This window comes from Euprymna scolopes, chromosome 19, assembly GCF_053919585.1.
Source record: "Euprymna scolopes isolate OS-2025 chromosome 19, ASM5391958v1, whole genome shotgun sequence".
In the NCBI taxonomy this organism is placed as follows: domain Eukaryota; kingdom Metazoa; phylum Mollusca; class Cephalopoda; order Sepiida; family Sepiolidae; genus Euprymna; species Euprymna scolopes.
Genome location: NC_136500.1, coordinates 39,485,739 through 39,513,287, shown reverse-complemented (window position 1 = coordinate 39,513,287; position 27,549 = coordinate 39,485,739). Strand labels below are relative to the sequence as shown.

Sequence of the window (27,549 nt, the reverse complement as noted above, 5' to 3'; positions counted from 1 at the left end):
AGTCTCGGGAATTCTTGTGGTTAATCTTGCCTTTTTCCTAATAAAACGAACCACACCTACTGCTTTTTCTTCTTATTATTCCCCTCCTAGTTCCTGCGTATCGACAGCAGACAGAGCAGACCTTTCGTCTTTTAGAGGTGAGTGTGTTAAAAGAATTACTACTACAAAACATTTATTTTATAAAATTCTGTATTGTTTCAAAATAAAATGATTATTAAGTTCAATAATTGTTTGTTAACATTAAGTGAAAAAAAAAAAAAAAAATGAAACTATTTAATCACTCATATTGACGTCTTAACCTTGATAATGATGGGATCTCTTTTAATGTCCTCTCCAGTTATGTAAGAGTTATCGCCCCTTTTCTTCTGCCGTTTTTTTCTTAAAGTAAACCTGTTTTGCATGTCACAGCACACAAAAAAATCTCATGTTATAGGTGGTCGTCAATATTTCTATTAATGCAAATTCTTCAAATTTTAAGACAAAAGAAATTAACATATTGGCTATTAAATACTGTTTGAACAACGTCTCTATCTTGACTTAGCTAAAGCCTCTACTTTGAGATGCTCTAACTTTTCCGATTCAGCCCTCGAAAAAAAAATAAAAAAAATAAAAGATAACACCATGTTGGTTATTCTTTTTCAAAGAATTTTTTTTTTAACATTGTTTTTGATTTCATAATAAAAAACTTATAGTGTTTTCCAAAATAAAAAGAAATGAAGCATTCATTTCCAAAATTTCCAAAATAAAAAGAAATGAATACTTCATTTCTTTTTATTTATAAGTCAGTTTGAACATACGAACGTGTTATAAATTTTTGCGTGCATCACAACACACAAAAGATCTCATATTATCCATGCTTGTCACCATTTCTATCGATGCATATATAAAAAGTGTTCAATGAATTCCATTCACATTTTTGGAATTGGACAAAAGAAAATAATATATTGGCTATTAAATACTGTTTGAACAAAGTTTCTGTCTCGACTTACCTTTGTACTACAAAGTGTAAACTTCAAGATGTTCTAAGTTTTGACTGAAAAAATGCTTTCGTTCAAATTCTTTTCGCTGAGTGACTAAAAAAAAAAATGAAATCTCATCAATTGGTAGAATTTCTATATCAAGTGTTTCTGTGAACAGACTCCACCCGCATAGTTGCAAAAAAAAAAAAAAAAAAATCATCTACCACTATCAGGTACACTATGCCAGCATGTTTTGTTGTTAATAGTTAGATTTAAATAGCGATTTCTTGGAATATACAAAATTACAACAAAAATTTTGAAATACTATTTAAAAAAAAAAATTTATTGTGAAACCAGTGATATAAGTTTTATTTTGATGGACATAGAAAAAATTTACTAGTTACTGGTTTCAAAACTATGACTGTTATATTAGTAGTATTGTGCGCCTTGTCCAGCACTGACCAAAAGAGACACTTTCAGATCTACATCGATTGAGTTTCGATGCACACTGCATTTGTAAGCAAACAGATAATGAAACAGAGTTCTTTTGTTTTTTTTTTACATTTCGTCAATTTTTTATATTCTGTATACACGAAATTGGTAAATGTGCACCATCTTTCCACCCTCAAAAAATCTTTTAAAATTACCATTATTCGAGGTTTTTGGGTTTGCTGAAAACAAAAATAACGTTTAAAATTCCAGGAAACAAGTAGTTTCCAAGATATGAAAAAACTATAGTTTAAAAAACTGGGGAATCATTTTTCTATATCAATTTATCACAAAATGATTTTTTTTGCGGGGGGGAATAATTTTTTTTAAGGGAGAGGTGTTTATTTGGTAATTGTGGCCTGGTAGATCAACATAAAACCTACCTTAAAAAACTTATTTTATTATTTTATTTGATGCTGAGTGTGAGATGATGCCAAAAAAAATAGTGGAGAAATGATGAATCTGAGAAGTGTGAACGGCCAAGGTTGCCTTCACATTTTCGCCAAGCTTCAGAAAAATCTAATGGATGGGATAAAAGTTATGGGGTAAAAAGTGTCATTTTTTGTAATTTGGGGACATTTGTAACCCTTTTGAGCTCCTGGGAACACCAAACCCCAGTGAAAATAGATAAACAGTGCAGTTTCATGCCTTAAGACATGTATATTTGAATTCAGCACCATAGAAAAAACATTATATAGACATAAATATAAAGTTTTTGAGTAATATGAAAAAAGAGCTCCAAAAAGGCATGCTTTTTTAGCCCTAAAAGTCCCAGAGAAATGTGAACCAGAATTTTGCTAGGGTCACTCATACTGAATTAATATTAAGAACAATGGCCTCCACATTTTGGCCAAGTTTCGGGAAAATCTAATGGATAGATCAAACACTATGGGGCAAAAAGTGTAATTTTTGGCCATTTTGGAGCATTTTTGCCGTTTTTGTGCCCCTGGGGATGCCAAATCCCAATGTAAATGGATAACGGTGCAATTTCAAGCCTTAACACATGTATCTTTGAGTTGACCACTGTGAAAAACCACTATATAGTCAGACATATCAAGTTATTGTTGAGAAATATGAAAAAAAGAGCCACAAAAAGGGGCGTTTTTAGCACTAAAAATCCACGGGGATGTGAACCAAAATTTTGCTAGGGTCATCCATACTGGATTTATATTAAGAAAAATGGGCTCCACATTTTGGCCAAGTTTCAGAAAAATCTAATAGATGGATCAAAAGTTATCTATCGATTTTGGCCATTTGGGGGCATTTTTGACCTCTTTTGAGCCCCTGGGGATGAAACAGGAATTTTTGCACAAAAATTTTTTTACTGTGCACATCTATTTAATGAAATGCAATATGTGGCAAAATTTTAGGAAAAACTAATGGACGGTTATCTAGCAATCGTCCGGAATAACAGACGCACAGATGGACGCATGGGCACCACTGAAAACATAGGTCCCTCTCCGATAAATTGAGGGACAATATCGCATTTATATTTCCGCAAATAAGTAGTTTTCCAGATATTAAGCAATGTCATTCTGTATGCTATAAGTGCTGGTCATTTTTGCAATGTACGCTTATTATTGAAACCTAATTCCTTCAATCACCTAAAAGAATTAGAATCTCATTAGATATATTTTGGAGGGGGGGGGGCTGAGGGTGTTAATTTGCAATAACACTGAAAATTTCTTACAAATTGTCACACATTAAAACCAACCAGGCTCGATAAAGAATTTTGTTTTAATGCATTTTATTTTATTTTATATAAATTATGTGACATCATTGGTACTTGTTCAGTTTAATCAAGACATTAAAAAATACCGAAAAAAGGTTATATTGTACGTATCTGTTTTGAACTGAAGATCTCTGAAAAAAAATTCCACTTAATTTAATCGAGTAATTTTTTTTTACAGCAGGAGAGCACGTTGAAGGCAGACATCTTGGATTTTTAAAAACGCCACAGAGAGATAACTCAATTTAAAGCGCTGACACTCCCTCCCTATCTTTAATACTAGCCTTTCTTCCTAAAAATCGAACCTTTTGCTCGGTATCATAACAAATTGTTTTTTCGCTGTAAAACAAAAACTACTTGATGAAATTAAGTGAAATTTTTTTTCCGGAGAACTTCATTCCATAACGTATATGTACAATTTAAACTTTTTTTTTTTTTTTTCTCGATATTTTCATATTTTAATGTCTTGATTAAACAGTACAAGTACCACATCATTTATTTATTTATTGATTCATGAGTTCTTGAGTGTTAAGTATCCTGTATTGTTTCCTATTTAATTCTTGTTTTTGTTTTTTGACAATATAAAATTTACGTCTCTAAAATAAACATTTACCTAAATAGCATTCATGAATGGCCAAGAAATCAAAAATAAGTAAGATATGCAACAAATAACTTCTACCAAAAGCATTAAAATTTAATTTTGTTTCGATCTGCATAATTTGAAACTTCTGCAACTGTAATATTTTTTTTTAAATTCCCACCATCAAACGATAAAATTTTTGGCGCACATGACTTAAATAAAACAGTCAAAGGCGACCATGAAAAGTGTCTACTCAAAATATTTTAACAATGAAAACAAGCCTGGATTTTTTAAAATTTTAAACCTTTTGTTACATGTTTCTGAAGTTTGGAGATGAAGACTTGTGGCGTAACGGATAAAGTACTGTGTACCCAGTTGTAAGTGACACTCTTCCGGAAAAATAGATGACAAAAATAAAATTGAATAAATTACAATATTTATCAATCGATCAACTTCAGTCAAGAAATTATAATAAAAATCCTTAATCCATTGATTTTCAAAGATATATTCTTTTCATCAAATGATTAGCATTAGCAAAACAAAAGTACATCACGAGGCACCTTCAAAATTCACCACAGAATTACCCCCCCCATATGTAAAACAATGTAACTTTATTATAAATTAATATTATCAATATAACTTTTGTACCATATAAAAGAAGAAGGGCAAAATAAACCAGTAATAATTTAAAAAAATCTTTTCATCGTACGAAAATAATGAAATTGCAAAACGAAAATGGCGCTTTAAAATTAAGTCGCTTCTGCTTTTCCATAGTTTGTATAATTAACACAAGTCTGATGTCACGGAATAATGCGTTCCTTTTTTCACATTAGAAAGCCATTCTTAACATGGGGACGGGAGGGTATTATAAACCTATTCTGTACTTTCACCTAACAATTTAATAAAAACAGGTATCATAAAACTTTAATTAAACTTGAAAATGCTATTTAAAAATAGCGTGGACCAATGTGCACTAGCACCAAATAACATTTCACTGTGTTTCGATCGACGACATTCCATGAGAGGGGGTACATGCTAAAGCTTTTTGTTTATCACCACAAGTGCTAATTTGGACATGCTCCAATTTTCCTGTTTATAGTTACCTATAACTAATCTCCGGCCAAAAAAAAAAAAATATCCATCAGAAAAAAAAACTAAAAAACAGAAAAAATCATAACAAGATAATTCGCAAAGCGCAAAGTTCAAGCCAAAATAAATAATTTTTAAAAAGCCCAAAAAAACTAGGGCACACGGAAAAATTTTTTCTTTGTAAAAATAATCATTGCTCCCTAAGTCGAACTGCGTAAACCATCAGAGCCAATGCGTATTTCGCTAAAGGGGTCTAGGTGTGTCAGAATTTTGGGGGAATTTTTGACACCCCTAACACAAAACTACAAATAAAATATAAAAAACTCGTAATTTCTCTTTTTAAAATGGGTTGTTTATTTTCGTCATGGAATATACTTCCAAAATAAACTATTAAAGTTGTTTAAAAAATAATAGAAATATTATTTTTTAAAAAACAGTGTTTACAAAGTGCCTGCGCGTGTAATGAAATCAATTTAATTTTATGAGTTAAATGTTTTTCAATTTTTAAACTTTAAAAATCTATCCAAATTTTTCTAATGGTTCAATTTTTACGATATTTACTGGTTCAATGTGAAATTTTATGCTCTTTCCAATAAACCGAATATAATATTCTAGACAAGCGTTTTTTTTTTAAATTCACCCCCACCATTTTGAAATGTCTATTCAAATGAAAATAATTAATTTTCTCACCTCAAATTTATATATCACAAATTGAAGCTAAAAGATCAATAAATAAAATAAGCTAATTTTAAAAAAAAAACCCAAAAAACACAGTTATTTACAAATTTACTAGTAAAGTCCAAAGTTTAAAACCTTTTTTGTTTAAAACCATGTTGAATTTTTTTGTTTTTTTTAAGTGAAACCTTATAATCTTGTTATATTGTCCAGAAAATTTCGTAGAATTATGACAATTTTTTCTATTTCATTCAGTGTTTTTTTTTTTAGATATTTAAAAAAATTCACTCCATAAAGAAGAAATAAAATATTAAATCAAAAACTTATGTATTTCTTTGAGAGAAGAAAAAAAATAAATAAATAAAAAAAATAAAAAATTTGAGTGTTTTTTTTTTTTTAAGGCGAAAACTGATAAGTAAAATGTGATTATTTTTAATCCACGGTGACACATATTTCTTCACGGCTTACGCGTACGTGTTGTTTTTACATCCTTTTATCCATCCGTATTTCAAAACAGGAAGAAACAGTGCTTTGCTAACACCAGTTAATGCTTACGTAATGGTGGTCTTTTCAAATAGTTGTTTAAAAAAATTCTTAATAAAATATTTAAAAGATACATGGAATATAAAATATAAATATGGACAAATTCTCATAAATGAAGAATGGAAGCATCCATTGATTAGTTTTTTTATATAGGTAAGTGATTTTTTGGAATTTATATATATTTATTATATTTAGATTAAGTTAAAATTCGTTGAATTTCGTGAAATCTTTTTTGACAAAAACTGATTAAAAAAAAATATTGTATATTTTTCAATAAAACCTTTTATTATTTTAAAGTTTCTTCTTTGCTCCTTTTATTGAAAAAAAAATTAGGGTTTAAATTACATTATTCATATTGTTATAAGCTTTGAAAGATAGAGTCTACATAATCACTCCTTTTTTAATGGCGAATTCTGACACTCCTAGGGTAGCACTCATGTACATTAGCCACACACACACACGGATATATATATATATACTACTTCTAATAATAATAATAATAATAGAAAATCTACCCAGCGTTGTCCAGGAAGCTTTATGACAATATTGCAATTTTTCTTGAACAAAAAATTTGAGTAAATGTAAGAAAAATTAAAATAAAAAAAATATTTTAGCAAAGAAGAGTTACCTCCCTTAGGACATGTTAAAATTCCAAATAACCTAATTTCCTAGCCTTCGGGCAAGATCAGTGTTATTTTGTTTGCTATCATTTAGTAATTAGATTGGGTTTCCTCGTGTTTTTTAAGATTTGATAGGCGGTCACTAGGTATCTCCAAAACAATGTGAAAAACGGAGCACATGTTCCCGTGACGTCAGAATTGTGTTAACTATACGAACTATGGAAAAGCAGAAGCGACTTCATGATTTTTTAAAACCTTTGTTTATCTTCTTCAAACTGTAATTAATAATTAACCTTTTTTATAATTTTGTTAGGTTTTAAGATTTACACAGTTTAATGATTAATATTATAAACATTTGTATATTAAATATGGTTTTACTGAATGTTCTTTTGGTTACCTACGGGCTTCCATATTTTGTTCGGTAAAAAGAGACAAACAAAATATAGGGGGGGGCTACAAAATGCTTAATATTTGTGCAATAATATTTTCAAATTGGTTTTAATCTGGCGATAAAATAGCTGACAAGACTCATGTTTATATTAAAACTTAATATTTTTAAAAAAATTAAACCAAATTAAAAATCTATGTTGTAACGGAACATTTTGAAACAATGGAATTTTAATCGTTTTGATCTTTTAAAAATGAATTTTTAGGAAGTTTCTTTTTCTTAGCAATTCAACTGATTATAGTATATATTAATTCGAAAAACGCTATTTAAAAAACATAATATTAAATTCATATCATTTATTAATTACAACTTCAAGATAATTTTTGTTCAATATGTGTATTTAAATTTAAAAAAAATAAATGTTTTACTTATTTGAACTCTTATGTTTCATAATAAATAGAAATTTCGATAGATTTAAATATATTTTGTTCAAGTTTCGAAAAAATAAATATGAGGGGGGGGGGCAGGACACGCACTAAAAAAAAAATGTTTTTTTCCTTGTATATTTTACGGAATCTGCATTTTATATGTAATTTCGGTACTGGTCGCGATTTGAGTTCCCTGCCGAACACCATAAAAAAACACTGACTTCTTCCTATGCATGAGCAAAGGACATATTTTAGAAATTACTAAACATTAATAATATCTCACTTTTATCGCCTTTGTTTTTTATCACTTTTATCGATTTTTTTTTTAAAATAGCATTTTCTTTTTAAATGACAACGTTTTTACTGTTTATAGGCACCGCCAAAAATGGCCGCAAAATCAAGTTGTTGTTTTTTAAAATGAAATTACATTCATTAAAATCCATTATTTCTGAGTAACTTTTTTTTTTCCAGAAAGATAAAACCCTGAATTTTATCATATAGAAAGCAGAATAATGTAAAACTTTTTCTACTGTTTTTAATTAAATTTGAAATGTTAAATTTTCCCAAAAAGTTAACAATTGGCGTTTTTTTGTTTTGCACAAAAAACGTACATAAATATTTAAAAAAAAAAAGGTTTTTGAAATAATTAATTTATTTATTTGTTGTCTAACTAAGATTTAGAATGATTTTCTAAGAGAATATGCAAAAATATTATAATATAAGTACCTGGATTTCAAATAATTCCACTTATTCATATAGGCAACCAGTTATTTCGCGTCGATCTAGAGTCTAGATCGACACTGTTTACTTTTGCATTTGATAAAAAGCAAACTATGGAAGACCAAACAGGCCAAAAAAAAACTTATTTTTCAGTGACGAAAATTTCAATGTATTAAAGTAGAGAATAGGTACAAAACACCATTTTGTGGTACTAGTGCACTTATTGATTCGTGCTGAAATAACGTTATTATTTAAAAAGCCATTAACATGGGGAGGGTGTTTTGTACCTATTCTCTACTTTAACCTCACAATTGAATAAAAAAAACATTAAACTTTAATTAAACTTAGAAATAAGATTTAAAATATAGCGCGGATCATAAGTGCACTAGCACCCATTTTTTTTATTAATAAATGTTTAGTAATTATTTTTCTTTTAATATTCATAAACAGTAAAAACGCCGTCATTTAAAAAGAAAATGCTATTTAAAAAAAGAAAAGAAAAAGTCAATAAAAGTGACACATAAACAGTAAAAAAAAAAGTCGATAAAAGTGATTAAAAACAAAGGGGATAAAAGTGAGATATTATTAATAAATGTGTAGTAATTTCTTTTATTTCAATATTCATAAACAGTAAAACTTATAAAAAGTCGATAAAAATTCATGGTCGTTTAGTTACTATGGCAACTAAAACATGTCCTTTGCTCATGCGTAGGGAGAAGTCAGTGTTTTTTTTATGGTATTCGGCAGGGAACTCAAATCGCGACCAGTACCGTAATTTCATTCTAAAATGGATAAGTATCGAAAATTTCACGAAAATCTGACCATTAGTTGATTTTTGCTAGATTTATTAAACACGGGTATGTTTTCACGTTCGAAATGCTTACTATATGGGAAAGTTATTTTTAAGCGCCAAATTATGTAAACACGATTTTCGTCTCACAATTTCATTATTTTCGTACGATGAAAAAATTTTTTTTAAATTATTACTAGTTTATTTTGCCCTTCTTTTAAATGGTACGAAAGTTATATTGATAATATTAATTTATAATAAAGTTACATCGTTTTACATATAAGGGGGGGGGGTAATTCTGTGATGACTGTTTACGTCAAGTGGCACCTGACTCAGGTCAGGCCGAACTCGAGCGGACATGAGAATCCGGTTTATAATATGCACCAGTACCGAATTGTCTTTCGAAAATGGGCTCGAACCCAAAATCCTTACCCTACAAACTGGGAGCCTAAAAAGGCAAATCCGCAAATATTTATTGAACTAAAACAAATAAAAAAAAATGAAAAGTGAGAATCAAATACCATAGAAGCCATATCATTGTTATTGCTGCCAGGTGAAGCTTGCGTAATATTTCCTCGCGTGACTACGGTTTTGCGGCCCCGGCCGTGTGGAAACAAGAGTTTCTTCCGCTTCAGGAATCGGAGACACCAGGATGGTGTGCCTATGAAACCTTGGATGTTTCTCTCGCGGGCGATCGCTATGGCCTTCTGCCGAATCAACTTGGAACAAAGTCTAGTATATCCGGTGATGGCGATCTGTTCGAGCACCCAGGCGGCGAGAACCTCCTCCAAGAGGGCCCAACGGGCTGATCCCCCGCGGTTGGCCTTCTTCGACTTGCGGCATTTCATCAGGAGGTCCTCTTGCTTCTTCCAGTACCGAATCTGTTTTTCGTTGACACAAAAGAGGTGACTCGCCGCCCTGTTGCCCATCTCCTTGGCACAAGCAACCACTTTTAACTTGAAAGCAGCCGTGTAACTCCGACGAGCTGCCATCGTTCGGAAGATATATATTTTGTTAGCGTTTAGGGTTCGGCAAAACCACTAACAGGATTGGTTTAAAAAAAAAAAAAAAAAAAAACCGAGAGACTTAATAAAAAATAAATAAATCGCTCAAACATGTATTCCCATTAGAATGTGTCCCTTTCCTTTTCCAATTCCATATAATCCAAATTAAACATTAATTTTCATATTTTTTAAAGACACCTCAAAAATAGTTAATAAGAAAGTACAAAACGGAATACATAATATAATAATAACATTTTTCCTCTAAATTTTCAACCGGTGTGTATGGAAATTGTTTCAAGGGAGATAACTCTAACCGAATAATTGAATTTCCAAATAATATGGAGGATCAAAAGTGTAATAATTTTTTAAATGATACGATTTATTTTGTTTTTAACAAATGTAATAACTAGGCTGTGACAACAGCATATTATTTTCATTGTTCTGACTCTTGAATATATATCCGTTAATATCTTATATGTTTTTATATGGACGGATGTGGTTCTCGGTTGATTAAGTGTGTCTAACTGTGTCGGATATGTAACTGAGAGTCAAAAGAATGAAAAGAATATTCTGTTGTCACAGCCCTAGTAATTACCCATCGTCAAAAAGGACAAGAAAAATTAGTCTTCGCCAGTTTTCCCATTAGTGTTTCTCTCTGATAGGCTCATAGGTTGATGGGCAGAAATCAGAGGCCCACAGTATTAATGCTGGAGTCCCTCAGGGGTCCATCCTGGGTCCAACTCTCTTACTGATCTACATCAATGATCTCCCAAAACACATACTTAAATCATTCGTTGACATCTATGCTGATGACACGACCATCTATGCCAACACATCAAAGGTCGTAAATGACAAAGTTCTCTCTGATTCTCTCTCTTCTGATCTTGAGCACGTGATACAGTGGGGGAAGAGGTGGCTGGTTACTTTTAATGCATCTAAAACCAAACTCTTATCTTTACATCATAAACACTCTGATCCCCATCTGGCATCAATTGAAATGGATGGCTCTCGTCTTGGGGAGGCTCCATGTTTTGACAAGCTTCTGGGTTTGACCTTTACTCCTGATCTGAAATGGAACACGTACATCAAGTCTGTTGCCAAGGTCACTGGGAAAATAGTGGGATCCTTCTACCGCTCCAGAAGATATCTCACTACTGATGCAATTCTCTATCTGTATAAAAGCCAAGTACGTCCAAGAATGGAGTACTGCTGCCACATCTGAGCAGGAGCTGCTAAAAACAGCCTATCCTGCCTTGACAGAGTACAAAATAGACCTCGTGGCTTAGTGGGGGATGCCCTTTTCTCTTCCCTGCAACCTCTCTCCCACAGAAGAGATGTTGCGAGCCTGTCTTTGTTTTATCGTTATTTCTATGGCAAGTGCTCGTCTGAGCTCCAATCTCTGGTCCCCCCTCGCCAATCTTTCACAAAAAACACCCGTCTAGCTGAAACCACTGTCAGTAATTTTCCCCATTCTTTATCTGTGCCTAAATCAAAACGTAGATCCCATGAAAAAAAGCTTCTTTCTTAAAAGTGCACGCTTGTGAAACTCTCTTCCATTTGCCTGTTTTCCACCTGGCTACAACTTGGATGTCTTCAAGTCCAACATAAACAAATTCCTGATGAATCGCCCCCTTAAGTATGATACTTTATCAAATCTCCAATACTAACGAGTACTACGATACTATCCCATTGATTACTGTACATGCAATAATCCTTGTCCCCGACTGGCTTCCGGGCCTTGATAAGTGGTGACCCCCCCCCTGTAAAAAAAAAAAAAAATCCATAAAAAATAATGTCTGAATCGCTGAACTAGAAGCCCTAGTACCACCTTGATGTAAATACCTCTCCCCGACAAGCAGCAAAATCTCACCCCTACATAGTAGAAATTCCCTAGACGTAAGAACTCCTTCTGCTCTAATAGTTTCTAACCTAGGACTGCTAGACTTTGGAATTCTTTTCCAGATTCCTGTTTCCCCGACTGTACTGACATGCAGAAGTTCAAGTATAGTGTAAACAGACATTTTGCTGCTCTGCTCCCCACATAGTATCCCTCCAAATTATGTCCAAGATAGTAGCCTCCTACATCAAAGTGGCACTGTGCTTTGTTTAGAGTGAAAATGCAATAATGATAATAATAAAAAATGATGTAAAAAAAAAGAAAAGAAAAAAGAATGAATGTGATATTCGTTTTCAGTTGATCTGAAAACCTGTAAAAAAGTTGTCAATTTAAAAGTGAGTGTTGAGTTGCAGTTAAAGTAAAAATACTGGATTTTAAAAGTTAAACTTAATTATTACGGGTGGGTGCTTCTGTAGTATTAGAACGAAAATGGAAATCTTGAATTTCAATGAAAACCAATTTTATCTACTTGATTGTCATGCCGAAGATTAAATTATTAATGAAAATATTTTTCAAAGTAAAATTGCAAGTTTACTTAAATAATAAACAGAAGAGTTGGAGCTTGTTAAGATAGAGTCAACAGATCGATTTTTAAAAGATAAGTTTTATAAGCAAAAATAATATTACTTACTTGTCATATCAAAAATAGTAAAAATGCCTCTGTTCAGTCTCAAAAGACAAAGGACACCCCTTGAAAAGGCAACTGTGCATGTAATTGTGAGACAAGAGTTGCACAATCCTCAACCACACCTCTCCTGAATCAGCATTATTTGAGTCCAGTGGAAAGGAGAAGTCCAGGATGGCTGAAAACAATACCGAGATAAGCAGAGAGCACATACAGCACCCGGAAGTCCCAAATGGTCACCCATTTAGTACTTAATCAGGTTCAACATTGCTTAACTTCAATGATCCAGCAAGAACTGGTGTGCCAATGTGATTATGCCGTATAAAAAATAGTATACATCAAAATATGTAAATTCATCGAGTAGAAAGCTATTTATAGTTTGTAAAGTGGATTTAAAAGTCTACCGAGTCTGAGACTAGTGTTGAATTTATAATACTGCACTTTTTCCCAACCTGTCTCATCGGTCGTTCCGAGTCTCTATATGCCCCCCCCCCACTTTATGACCGCAACACCAGTGTTTTGTATAATATTGTTAGGAAAGTTCTGTATAGTTATGAGTTGGTCTTCGTATTTGTGGAGACAATGTTCTTGGTGGTTGTGTTACTCTCATGCTGCGTCGTGGGATCGGACTCGTTGGTTTGTGTCTGATAGGGTCTTGGTTATCCACTCTATATCTGCATCAGATGTGTTGTTTGTCATCACTACGTCATCATCCATGTTTTCCACGTCCATCCTCTCATGTATGTCACATGGGAATATGCTGTCCTCCATTCTTGGCCTTTGGGGAGGTGATTGTATGAGTGAATAATCTAGCGTATCCATGATAGGTTGGATCTTCTGGAGAAAACGATTATTGCATAGTGTGATCCTGCCGCTTCCATCCAACTGTATCCAGTATTGTCTAGTACACATGGTCTCGACAACTCTCCCCGTTTTTGTCCATCATTGCGGATATGGCCCCTACTGATTCTACACCTGAATGGATTCGCCAACCTAAAGCTGTTGGAGTGGATGTCTGTGCATGTTGTACTGTTATTTGTTTAGCACATGACTTTTGCCATCGCTTTTTCTCTTAATTCTTTAGGTTCTGATATGTCGTGTATAACGCTAAGCATGCATTCAACAACCAAACTGTTCTAGTTGGTGTCAGTTTATAAATATGAGCTATCTACTCATATGTAAATTATACTTAATTTGCATATCACTACATCTCACTATGATGGAGGGGCTTTATGCCGCGAGTACTTCTTGTACTTCTTCTCGTGCCCTCCTGAATATCTTCCTTTATCTCTCTTTCCTTTCCTTAGAGATCTAGATCTATCATGTCTTTCCCTATAATCGCAGTGATCCTCCTTCATATTCTGATCTTCCTCTTCTGCCTTGCCCCATTCTACTTCTTCCTCTTCTAACTCGTCCCTCTCTACTTCTTCCTCCGCAGTCTCATTCTGCAGTAAGTCTTCTGTTACGTCAATAATGGGCAGCTCTGACGGCATTTCCTCATCCGATTGTTCTCCTTGGTATCTTATTTGGTCAGCATGAGCTAGAACACTGTTCCTATTTTCTTTATTTAATATTGCAGTATTATGTCTTTTCTGCATAATAAATTCTGCTGTCTCGGCTTCCATATTCCTATTTCTTTTGTACCACATCTTTTGATTTGTGGCATATAACATAGTCAAAGGGGATCTTAATTATCTGCCCATTAAGGCAGATGGACTTTCTGGCCTGCCTGCATGCGGAATTGTTCAATAACTTAGTAATAATCTTGGTAGGAAAGCATCAATTTTCCCCTTCTGTTGCACACATGCTTTTTTGCCCTTCTTTACCGCCTGGACCATCCTTTCTGCTATCCTGTTACTGTGAGGGTGGTAGGGAGGGGTCTTGTAAGGTCTGTATCCTATTTTACTTAACCATTCATGCAAATCAGCATCCGCAAATTCTGGTGCGTTATCTGTCACCAATGTTCTCGGTATTCCATTTTTCAAAAATATTACTCTTAATATTTGTTTTACGGTGGTACTTTTTTTTATCAGGTACTCTCACTACTTCGGGCCAACCTGAATATGCGTCTACTAATATTAATAATAGTCCTATCTCATTGACATAGGCATGATCCATGTGTACTCTGCTCCACGATTTTGCTTCTCGGGGCCAAACATGTATTTTCTTTTGCTTGAAATTCCTGAGTTCTGTGCATTCTGCACATCTTTTTACATAGTCCTCTACATCTCTTGAGTACCCTGGCCACCATGCTTCCAATTTTAATCTTCTTTGCATAGCTGCTACTCCACAATGTACATCATCGTGTACACTTTTATAACCTGTATCCTCTGTGTTTCTGGGGGAACTATCAAGTCTCCATTACATATTACCCCGTTTTCTATAGTCAGTTTATGTCTTATTTCTTTGAATAGTCTTTCAGCCACTGAACAATTTCCCCAGCAATTCTCTTTTATCCTCAACACTATTCTGTTTAACACTGGGTCATTTGTAGTTTCAGTAGCCATTTTATCTACAGATATTACATCGGTTTCTACAAGGTGCAGGAATGTGTCTTCAAATTCCTCGTCGTTTTTGTCCTTATCCTCTCTATAAAACCGCAATCTAGATAAGGCATCAGCGTACGGTATCGTATTCCCTTTAACATACTCAATGTCAAAGTCAAATGCCATCAGTCTAATCGCCCAACATAATATTCTGGACGTTGCAACTTTTGGTAGTTCTTTTCTTAGGTTCTGTGATGACTTTTCAACAAGAATTTTTTTCCCATTGAGAGCTGTCTTGCTCTATCCATTGTTCACACTATGGCTAGTGCCTTCCTTTCTTTATTAGAATAATTGTGTTCAGTCATTGTTAATCTCCTCAATAAGTACATTACTGGATGACCATCTTGTGACAAAATACCGGATACGGAATTCTCACTTGCGTCAGTAGTTAGAGTTATATTCCTTCTTAGGGTCAAAAATTTGTACTATTGGCTTTTCGCCAGAATCTGTTTTAAGTTTTCAAAGGCTTTCTGTTGGTGTTCTAACCAAATGAATTCCGCATTTTTTTTCTTAACTTCGCAAATGGTTTTGTCAACTCATTATATTTTGGTACATATTTTCTATAAAAATTTACCAAACCCAAGAAAGACTCCAACTCTTTTTTATTTTTTGGTGTAGCCACTTTTAGAATTTTTTCTATTAGCGCTTCATCTGGATAGATCCCTTCCTTTGATATTGAGTAACCCAAAAATGATATTTTATTACTTTTGGTTACACACTTTTTTGCAATACGGCATCCTTTTCCATCTTAACAGGCCTATAGGTGTGTTTATGGTCGTCACTTCTTTAAAATTTTCATCTATGGGTATTTGGTGGTAAGCTGATTTTAAGTTTATCTTTGAAAATACTTTCATTCCGGCAAGTTTATGTAAAGCTACTTCCACATTCGGAATAGGGTATGAGTCGGCGCAAACTTTATGGTTCATCCTAATTTTATAATCTCCACAAATTCTCAAGTCACCATCTTTTTTTTTTAATATCACAATTAAAAAGTTTGATCAATGTCCAAGTAACCTAGATCTAAAATTTCAAGTGTTTAGACCCAAAATTGGCAGAGGAGTTTGGTAGAGTTTTCATAGGTCAAATCGTTGAACATTGACTCCTTGACAACCGAATTTCTGACTGAAAACCGATTAAAAAGATTTTCCCAAATCTCAATACCCCTTATGTCAAATCTCGAGTTTGTAGACTTAAAATTGATAGAGTGGTTTGGTATGGAAATGTACACACACAGACAGACAATTTCACTTTTATAGATAGCAGGGGTGCCCGGCGTTGCTCGGGTGTTTGGAGGTGTATGCTGTGCAAAAAAAGCAAAAAAACAAAAAAAATGGTTAATTTTTTAAAACTTTGACCCCTATTATGACCCCTTAAAATTTATAGTTTCGGGCTCAAATCACTTTATTAAGTTAGATCCAGGTTCAAGGAACCTATATCTAAAATTTCAAGTGTCTAGACCCAAAATTGTCGGAGGAATTTGGTAGAGTTCTTAAAGGTCAAATCGTTGAAATTTGACCCCTTAACAGCCAAATTTCTGGCTGACACCCATCACATCGATTTTCCCAAATCTCAGTACCCGGTATTTCAAATTTCGAGTCTATAGACTAAAAATTGACAGAGTTATTGCGTAGGGAAATGTACACAGACAGACAGACAGACAGACAGACAGACAGATAGACACGTTCACTTTTATAGATATATAGACTACCATGGGTGCCCGGCGTTGCCTGGGTGTTTAGAGGTGTGAGCAAAAAAAAAAGTGGTAGTAGGAAGGCAGGCTCGAACCCATACCGCTTAATGTTCTCACTAAACTTTTAATGATTCAGTTACATACACCTGTATCAACACAATATAACACTAAGGACCATAGTAGAAAATCTTAATTCTATAAAAAATACAAATTAAAATTTACCTCTGCCAGAAAAGCTCAATTATTATAACAAGACGTTTAAAATAATTAATTAATTAAAAAAATATAACACTTTACTAAAAAATAATCGCTTTTATACTATAATAAAATAAAAATTAATTCATATTCAAATATACCATACAATTAAATAAAAGGAAGATTTAGCAGAGAAGTCAACAAACTATAAGAAAAAATGAATATACACCCTGTGCCAAAATTATATGCAAATCGATATTTTTGTTCTAACTGAGAGTTTTCAATGAAAATTTGTGAAATTTAGCATGTTATATGGCAACCATAACACAAGCGTAGATCTAAAATTTTAAGCTAATCTGCACAGTAATAAACAATTGGCAGCCATTTTGGTGATTTGCATTTTTTCAGCATTCCAACTTTATATGAAAACCAATGCTAAAATATGGTGAAGTGCTAAAAGATCCTCGAAACATTGATTATTCTAGGAATTTGTAAATTGAGAACAACAATAATAAAGAACAAACAATTTCAATATGGTTTCATAGTACAATCAATATCTTATATAATTGCCATTTTTATTGACAAGAGCAAAAAGCCTTTGGTCGATTGAAGATGTCAAACTTTCGATTTCATCTGATGAAATGTCTTTGGCAGCAGTCAAAATAGCATTCCAGAGGTCATCCTTGAAGTTGTACTTCCTCCGGAGTAAATATTTTGTTTCAAGATGCTCCACAGATTTTTGATGGGATTTAAATCTGGAGAACAGGCTGGCCATCGCATTATTTTCCCATGTCAAGCAAAAACTCTCTCCAAATATTCAGTGGCTATCCTTGCAGAATGAGACGGTGCATTATCATGCATGAATACTATCTTTTTCCAGAATGCCAAATTCTTCTTCTCGTGCCAGGGTTCCTAGTGTTCTTTAATGAAGTCAATGTAGAGTGTAGCGGTAATTTTCACTCCATCTGCGACTCTGGATGGTCCTACCAGCTCATTGCCAATAATTGTAGCCCAGTAAATCACACCACCACCTCCTTGTTGACGCCTGATCCTTTGGGGACGTAGACCCTCATTATGATACCATCCTCTGCTCCACCCATCGGGTCCATCAAGGGTCATTCAACACTCACTGATGAACAAAACAGTTTGAAAATTCAGCTTCATGTGATCTCTTGTCCACTCCACCTCTTTTTCTTGTGGATATCCAAATTTTTGCAATCGTCCTCAGGATATGGCAACGAGTTGATTTGGGCACATCAGGAACGCCAGCTTTTTCAAAAACTTGTTTGCTAGTTTCGAGTGGGTTACGGTGACCTTCTCTCTTGATCTTTCTCATTATTCGACATAAGGTGGAAATCTTATTATGGAGCCTTTGAATAATTTTAGACTTCTCAGCTTGACGTAAAGCATCTTGCTTATAAAGTTGGCATGCTGAAAAAACTGCAAGTCACCAAAATGGCTGCCGTTTGCTCGCTATTGCGCAGATAAACTTAAAATTTTATATCTGCGCATGTGTTAGTGTTGCCGTATAACGTGCAAAGTTTCATGAATTTTCATTGAAAACTATTGGAGTTAGAACAAAAATATCGATTTGCATATAATTCTGGCACGGGGTGTATACAAGAAATAAATGGCACCGTAGGCAATAAATGTTAATTTTATACCTGGCTTGTTTGTTTTTGTTTTCAAGTAATTTTCATTGCTCTTTATTTAATCTAAAAAATTCATCATATTAAGAATGGCTTTAGGAATAAACACCCTAACCTCCAAAGCCGTTCTTAACATGGGGAGGTTAGGGATGTTTATTTCTAAAGCCGTTCTTAACATGGGAAGGTTGAGGTGTTTATACTACGCTGGGTACTCTCGCAAAAAAAAAAAAAAATCAAAACAATTCAAAGCACCTGTAAACCTTGAAGTCAAAACGAGGCTTGCTTATTCCAAAGAAGATGCCGCCATTTCTTTCTTTTTTTTTTTTTCAAATCCACCCAGAAAAACTGAATTTTTTAGATTAAATAAAGAGCAATAAAAATTGCCCACTTTTTTTATGTACACACATCAATGGAATAACTTGCACCTCACCTCAACAAAGAAAACCATCAGAGGAAGCTGTACACCAAAAGAAAAATCTAAATACAAAGCACAAACATCACAACAGACGCAACTCCGGCACCATAAAAACATAAAGAAGGATCTCAAAAACACTGCAAAAGTACAACACCTACTAGAACACATTCACAACTTTTTTAGCTTTAAATTGATATAACATATGTATACAAACATCAGACGACTCCTTACAATACATTAAAACATAAAAAACAAACACAAATAAAAAGCAAAAACGACGACCAGTGAGAAAAGCCACCTTTGTCTACAACTAAGTTCACAACATGAGTATAAAAATGACAGCCTTTTCGATAAGTGACCAGATCAACCCAGCGTCTCAAGCTGTGAACCTCGCTCTATCACCAGCCAGCAGCCGTTAATCTCTTGCCAGCAGCAACAGCTATTAAAATTACTACGCTCCTGCCGCCACCATCTCACTCATGATACTAGACAGCAAGCCTCAAAGACTACCCCTCTTTTGCCGCCGTCACCACCACCAGATCAACACAGCTCACCAGACAGCAAGGTTTGTCCCACCAATAGTAGCAGCCACTGTCACCAATTCTCCATCAGCGACAGCCGCTATTAAAATTACTCCTCTTCCGCCATCGCCACCAACCTCCTTGTGCTAGCGGACAACAGTTTTAGACTACCTCCTCCTTCACCGCCGACACTGCACCTGTATCCCAGACACCAGAACACTTAGCCACATTTCTGCCATCGCCGCCACCACATACATAATCCACACACCAGAACACATAAGCCATGTTCCTGATATCCTGACACACCAAGCAGTTCGTTTCACAATCATTTTAACTTTAAATAAAAAGTTTAAACTCAACCTTTTCATTTGTCCCTTTCTTGTTTCCATACAATCAGTTTTGTAATACAACACAGAGTAGAACGATAAAATTGTTGCCTTAAAGAAAACTAAACTACAGCTTTATTTTAAAATTTTTAATGAAAAAATCAATTCAGGTAACTTGATCATGTAGTAGAGCTAACATCTATTCAATGTAGCCACCTTCAATCTCAATCACCGCCTCGATATGCGTTCAGAACTGGGAGCATGTCTTTTCCACAAGTGCTGGAGGGAGCTCAGCAAATACTCGGTGGATGGCTGTGATCTGGCTAGCTCTGGTGTTGTGTGAGGTCATGTTGGTGATGTTCTCGACATATAACCAAACGAAGTAGTTCGATGGGTTCAGGTCAGGGTAAGAGGGGGCCAGTAAGAGAAGGGTACAAAGTCGTAGCACTCCTTCTGAAGCCAAGCCTGGGTCTCTTTGGACTTGGTGGCCGGAGCAAAATCCTGCTGCCACAACAGGGTCTGCCAGTGGCCACCTGATTGCACCAGGGGATCACCATACTCTTCAGCACATCCAGGTACACTTTGGTGTTGACTTCCAAGCCAACTTTGAAGATATGAGGTGGCATGATATGACCCTTACTTAAAACCACACCAAAGACCATTACCATGGGTTGTCTGATACATTGAGCTGTGCCCTCAGGCGTTCAATTGTCTGAAATTGCATTTGGAGGGTGCTGGCAATGTTCCTGTTGTCCTAACTTGGATCGGTAGAGAGCATGAATTGTACAGTGGTGCATCTCCGATTTTGCTCATTGAACATTGTGTCACTTTCAAACATAATAGAAGGCTCCTATTGCTCTTGGGAAACTGGCCAACTAGTAGATGGTCTGCAGCAAAAAAGAAAACAGGTTTTCATCAAACGGAAATGGAATTATGCTGTCTTTTCTAGGGCGGCAATTTTATCGTTCCACTCTGTGGAAGAATGAAGAAGAGTAACACTTACTCTGCAGAGAGTAAAAAAGCAATCATTATTCTGGAAACATTAAAGGATAAACTCAAAAAACAAACTTACGTCACGAAATTTGTAGCGATTTCGAAAACCTGCAAACCATGTAGTACTGGCGCTAAAAGGCGACATGTCCGTGGAATTGCCATACTTTTTCCTCAGACCACTATAAATTGACAAGGCCATATGTTTTACATCCAAGAAGCTGATCTCAGATGGGCTTTTTTTTTGGTTCTCAATCCAAACATGTAGAATCTGCTCCATTTCTTCAATGAGTTTTGGCCGGATCCTGAGCACTTTGCTAGCACTCAGGCTGGTTCCGGCATGGATGCTCGCTTTAATTTTTTCGGCATTGTCTCGAATTGTTCGTAAAGTAGACTCTTTTATGCCAGTTGCACGGACGATGTCACATGTCCTTTCATTGCGTTCAAAACGTTTGAGAACCTCGAGCTTTTCCTTTAGGGTTATAGCCCTTCGTTTACCTTCACCGACGTATAGTTTATTATTTTTCCCAAAACAAAATTTATACTTCTGTTCTCCCATATTTGAAAAATAAAACCTAAAATATTTAAGATAAGTCTTAGTAATTTTGATTATATAACAAAAAGTAAATACATGTTTTAAAAAAAAGTCGTATAAAAATGTATTATAGTAAAAGTTTTTTTTTTTTTTTAATTTCTCATTGCAAGCATGGAAACGTAAACCAACATCTTCTTTTTCCGCATTCGCGTATGAGCAAACATTACCATAAAAAAATTACTATATATATTATTTTGATGATTGCATAGAGGCAAAAAAAAAAAATAAAAATAAATAAATAAAATAAGCACTTTCGAAATTTAGCAAAAAATCTTGTTTTGAGAATAACCACTTTAAGAAGGTGTTTAGTGTTAAATCGCGCAATAGCAAAAAAATACGTAAGCGGAAGTTCGCGTTTTAGTATATTCACTTTTTTTAAATGTGAGAATAGAGATTGAAATACAGATAGACAATAATTAAAACAAGGAATTAGTAATTTTTACGCCAAGTGATGATCAAATATAATATAATATAATATAATATATATATATATATATATATATATATATATATTAAATATAAATTACAATAAGTTTTTTTTCATAATTGTTATTAATTAAAAATAAAAATAAAAACTTCTCGTCTCCTCTTCACTAATTAAAATTTTTTTTTAACTTGTTTAAACTTTTACAATAAAAATATTTTTTTTAACTCGATTGTAACGATTTAAATATTGTCTTATTGCGGCTATTTAAAAAAAATTGTTTTTTTTTTAAATTATATCTCTCACTTAGTTTCTAACCGCTATGAAATCTAATCTGTATTAAATTAACTATTTATTCATAAGTTAGATATTAATCGTGTGTGCGTGTGTTTGTTTTTTTTTTTCAATTAAAAAAAAAAGTAAATATGCTTTTGAAAAATTTTACAATAGAATAATTTTACCTATAAAAAAATACCCGGACAAATGATAAATTAAGTATAGTTTTTTTTTTTTTTTTAATTTATATTATTTTTTTTTTTAGGTTTTTAAATTTCGTTTCGTTTCATTTTTGTTTTTAAAGAAATAAGTTTCGTTTCGTTTTTATAAGAAAGAAGTTGAGGTTCGTTTCGTTTTCCGTCTCAGCCCACTCAGAAAACTGTTGTTGTTCCTTTCAGTTTCCTGGAGACGACGTCTCTGCCTGTTGTCATACAGTTTGTCTGGATTTTGTCGCCATGTTAGTCAGTCAAATAGTCTCCACGGGAACAAAATTAAAGGTAGGTAAAATATTTTTCATTCACGTATCTTCACTTATCTGACAATGCCCTTTCTCCCTTAATTGATTCGTTGTTTTTATTTGGGGGGGGGGGTTACTGACCTTCTTACTTCAAGGTTACTTCCCCCCCCCCTCCAAATAAAAATTGTTTTCTTCTCAACACTATTAAAATCTGACAATTATTTATTCGTTTTCCCTAAAAGTCGGTTTTGTAAACATGTTTAAAATTGTTTCAATTTCTAGATAGAATCGCACCATTTTTATTGTGGCATCCTTAACCGGGTTGTAGTCCCGGAAGTACCCGGTTATGACGGTCACCTCTAAGTTTGATATTTTGAAAAAGTGTTTTCTCTTTTGAAATTATTTTCAAAGTTTTTTTCTTATTCATTCTCGCATCTGTCATTAGTTATTTTATTTGTTTCTTTTTCTTCTCTTATTGTTTTAAATATTAAAATACATTTGATTTAAATTGTATCACACCTGCAGTGACAGGTGTGTTATTGCTTCGTGCAAATCGTTGTTTGTTTAACTTTTGGGTGACAGTGCACTCGGACTACACTCAATGTCCACTGGTTATCCAACCTGCAAAGGGTGTTTCCGAAAGCCGTTTATTGGGTACTTCTACAGTTTATCGCCGAAAATGGAGACGCCATTTTTTTTTTCTCCCCCGCGCACCTTTCGGATTTTAATAAATCGGTATTTTAAACTATGGCCGAAGTAGGAAATAAATTAAAAAAAAAATTAAACTAGATATTAATTACTTTCGGAAAGAACCATGAAAAAAGTAAATAAAGTGAAAGAACAAATATCCGTAATTGTTTGATTTGAAATGTTTCGATTTAATTAATGAAAACGGGAAAGTTATTCATGTACTAGTGCACTTATTGATCCGTGCTGAAATGTTATTTAAAACGCCATTCTTAACATAGGGAGGGGAGGGTGTTTTGTACCTATTCAGTACTTTAACCTTACAATTAAAAAAAAAAAAAAAAAAAAAAAACTTTAAACTTGGAAATACGATTTAAAAAAAATAGCGCGGATCAGTAAGTGCATTAGCACATTTTTTATTAAAAACAGAAAATGAAAATAATTGTCTAAACTGAGCGAGCGACCAAAACATTTACTGTATAAAAATTTATCAAAATATGATTGTAAAAACATTTCTTGAAAAGTTTGCGTAAGAAAATATAATTTTGATAAAACAATTTTGTAATGAAAGCAACTTTAGATTTTTTTTTTTTTTTTTTTTTTTTTTTTTTTCGAACAAATAAATTTTAATGAAACATTTTGAATTAAAGGAAATTTGAAGGGTCACCGACAAATTAATTTAAATGAAACTGAAAAATCATTATCTAGTTTTAATTTTTTTTGTTTATTTCACGCATCTGCATCAGTCATAGTTTAAAATACTGATTTCTCCCTCGGATTAAAATCCGACAGGTTTGCGAAAGAAATGGCGTCTGTCTTTTCGGCGATAAACTGTAGAAGTACCGTTTTTTTTTTTTTTTTTTTTTTTTAAATAAACGGCTTTTGGAATAAGCACACTTTACAGATTGGACAACCACAGACCATCCTTTTAAACCACCATTTTATATACGGCTTTAAAATTCCTGTTTTTAAAAGCACTTGTGCATTTTAACATTCCCAAGCAAATCCTTTTCATTTTAGGAGAGTTGCGGTTGCGTCCGTGCAACGCAACGTTCTCCTTTCCATATTAAGAATAGCTTTCTCAGTTAGCCTGACTGGGGATGTTAAATGCATAATTGCTTTTGATTTTCCCTACATTTAAAAACAAAGCATTTGTACTTTTTTTTTTTTTTTTAATTTATACAAAATACGGACTGTATTTTAGTTCACGGTATCTTGTGTTTATGAAATTGTTACTTGCATCAAATCTGGGTGCGTCTTTTTAAGACAGTCGTTTTTTTTTTTTTGGTATTATTATACAAACACCGTGAATTCGAATTAGTAAAATCTTTTACGTAGTATTCTGTTACGTTTCGGTGTGCTGAACACGAATCTGAAAACTGGGTTAGGGTTAGGGTACATTATGACTCGAAACACCTTACTTATGGCGATTAATATTTTAGCTTATAGCGATACTTTTTTTTGTAATTTTTGTATATATTACTAATTGCGACATGGCAAGTAATATTTTTGCTTAAAAGGACATATATAAAAAAATTGACCTATTGATCTATTTTAACAAGCGCCTAAGTTGTCAAGGTCGCCGGAAAAATGGTTACGTCATTTTACGGCTCCAGAACTCCCGATCTGTATAAGAGCCAGACACGTTCTAAAATATAGTACTGTTGCCATATCTTGGCAGGAGCTGCTCGGAGAATCCTGTCCTGCCTTGACATAATTCCAAACTGGCTTCGAAACCTAGAAAGTGACGCTCTTTTCTTTCCTTTTTTGCAACCTTTTTTCCACAGGTCCTTGATATTATCTTGAACTATGCCCGATGGTGAGGCCCCAGCTTCTGGGCTTTGGGGAGTGTGGAGCCACCCTTTAATTGCCATTGCTCCCAGGTCCACTCTGAGTGGTAGTACCTGTTTGGGTCCCAATTATGGGTTAAATAGAAACTGACTTAAAAAAAACAAATATATTCTATTAAAAACTTTCTTCTGAAATCATTGGATTCGGCATTAAATAACCTGAAAAAGGTTATGCCGTAAAACAAAAACAATCAACCGTCTTTTCCAGAGAAGAGACGTTGCAAGCCTATCATGGCAAATGCTTGTCTGAGCTTCAATTTATGCCCTTCCTTGTCAAACTTTCACAAAAAACACTTGTCTAGCTACAACTATCAAGCCCCCTCCCTCTCTGTGCCTGAATCTAAACACAAATTCCATGAATTAAACTTCTTTCCTAGAACTGCCCACCTGTGGAACTCTGTTCCTGATCTTCTTTCCAGCTGACTACAATATGAGTTTCAAGTTCAATGTAAACAAGCTCTTGTTGAGCCGCCTTCCTAAATCTGTTTCTACCCAATGTCTTTTCAATTTTTCTACAGCGTGACCCCCCCAAAAATGGGCCTCAACTATAATTAGGCACCGTTTCTTAGTGTTTTGTCCAAACGAAATTTAACACAGTGTAATCTTCGTCCCAGCTCCCACTGGGAGCTTGGTGTACTCACGGTCGTTGATTCACCATATCCTGTAAAATAAGGGCAATAAATAATGGAGATATCAGGGTTTTTTTTTTTTTTTTGATCACCCAGTATTAGTCACTAAAACACTGGCATATTATCGTAACGCTCATTAACTCTTTGGACATTTTTCTTTAGAAAAAGTGGGCTCAATTACAGACTTCAACATTTCAAGAAATTTGGTAATTTCGCCACCATTTATTTATTTTTCAAGCTACGAGGGGCGTGCAATAAGTAATGCCCCTGACCCACTTCCCATAGCAGTAGAGCAACAAAACTTAAATTATTATTAAAGTTATTAGTCTTTCTCTGCATAGGAACCACACAGTTATGCATTTCTCCCATCGTTTGATGCAGCTCTGGAGACCATTTTTGTAGAACACCCCAGGTTGGTCCTCCAACCACGATGTGACTTCAGAAATCAAGGCTGCATCATCTGGGAAACGCTTTCCTTTCAAAAACAACTTCATGGCTGAGAAGAGGTGAAAGTTAGAAGGTGAAAGGTCAGGAGAATAGGGAGGATGGAGAAGGATTTCATAACCACACGCCCATGCTTCTGATCTGGCAACATGCGAGCATTGTCCTGCAGGAGGAGGAGGGTACCTTTGCTGATCTTACCCCGCCTCTTGATTTTGATAGCTTCCCTTAATTTTCTCAAAAGTGAAGCATAATAGACTCCTGTAATTGTGGTACCCTTTGCCAGGAAATCTGTCATCACTACTGTCTTGGTCCCAGAAGACTGAGCATGACCTTGTCAGCGGAGGGCTGCACCCTTGCTTTCTTTGGAGGTGCTGAGTCCAAGTGCTTCCACTGCATTGACTGGGCTTTGGTCTCTGGATCATAGAGATGGACCCAGGTTTCATCCTGTGTAATCAGCCTTTTGAAAGACTTTGACTCATCTTCTTGGCACATCTCCAAATTTATCCTCGAGCACTCGATGCGTTCTCGATTCTGGAATGGTGTGAGCAACCTGAGAATCCATCTGGCAGACACCTTATGCATATGCAAATGGTCATGAATGATAGTTTCCACAGACCCTGTACTAATCTTGACATCTTGGGCTATTTGGCGAATAGTAATGCGCCGATCTTCCAAAATGGCAGCTTCAACTTGACGGACAGATGCCTCATCAATGGCAGAAGGGGGCGACCAGGTCTGGGAGCTGTTTCCACAGACTTCCGACCATGTTTGAATTCATGATGCCAGCGTTTTACAAGGTCATATGATGGGGCATTATCACCATGAGTTTCTTTCATTTCATCAAAAGTCTCCTGCGGTGTGCGTCCTTTCAAATACAAAAAGCGGATCACTGCTCAACATTCAACAGGCTCCATTTCACACCTGACTCAGTTCAAACACCTGTAAAACAGAAACCACAATTAGTTCAGAGCTGTAATTTGCCACATAACCCGTAGAGATATAAATTATTGCACATGCAAAATTTCAGCTAGATCAGACAACTGGAAGTGGGTCAGGGACATTACTTATTGCACGCTCCTCGTATTCTCATAAAATTTGGCACTCTTGTGTAAAATTGTATGCTCTTTCTGATTATACAGTCAAATCTGATGTATCTCTTTACCATAAGCCATGAATTATAAATTAAAATGTACAAATTTCAATTTTTTTTTTTTAAACTGGCGCATGGTATCATACAGTGGGTGTCTATTCATGAACAAAACTAAGTATTATAGTGGTATTTAAATATAGCTTTATTGAGAATAGGCATTTTCCTGCCT

General features: G+C 34.4%; 2 protein-coding genes across 3 annotated transcripts in view; one reads left to right on the top strand and one right to left on the bottom strand.

Moving 5' to 3' along the window:
• LOC145303541 (uncharacterized) overlaps nt 1-21,783 on the bottom strand; it is a 44,810-nt gene extending 23,027 nt beyond the window's left edge. The window contains exon 1 of one of the 2 annotated variants that reach the window (XM_080145008.1): nt 20,951-21,783. In XM_080145008.1, coding sequence (XP_080001134.1) covers nt 20,951-21,427 — 477 coding nt within the window. In that variant the 5' untranslated portion in view covers nt 21,428-21,783. Of the gene's footprint in view, nt 1-9,531; nt 10,310-20,950 lie in introns of those variants that run through there. The other variant, XM_080145009.1, reaches the window with a different exon arrangement.
• A 686-nt stretch (nt 21,784-22,469) lies between these two features.
• The window catches only part of LOC145303540 (pyruvate dehydrogenase E1 component subunit alpha, mitochondrial-like), a 42,335-nt gene continuing 37,255 nt past the window's right edge, over nt 22,470-27,549 (top strand). The window contains exon 1 of the mRNA XM_080145007.1: nt 22,470-22,660. Within this exon, the coding sequence (XP_080001133.1) occupies nt 22,619-22,660 (42 nt within the window). The 5' untranslated portion in view covers nt 22,470-22,618. The remainder of the gene's footprint in view (nt 22,661-27,549) is intronic.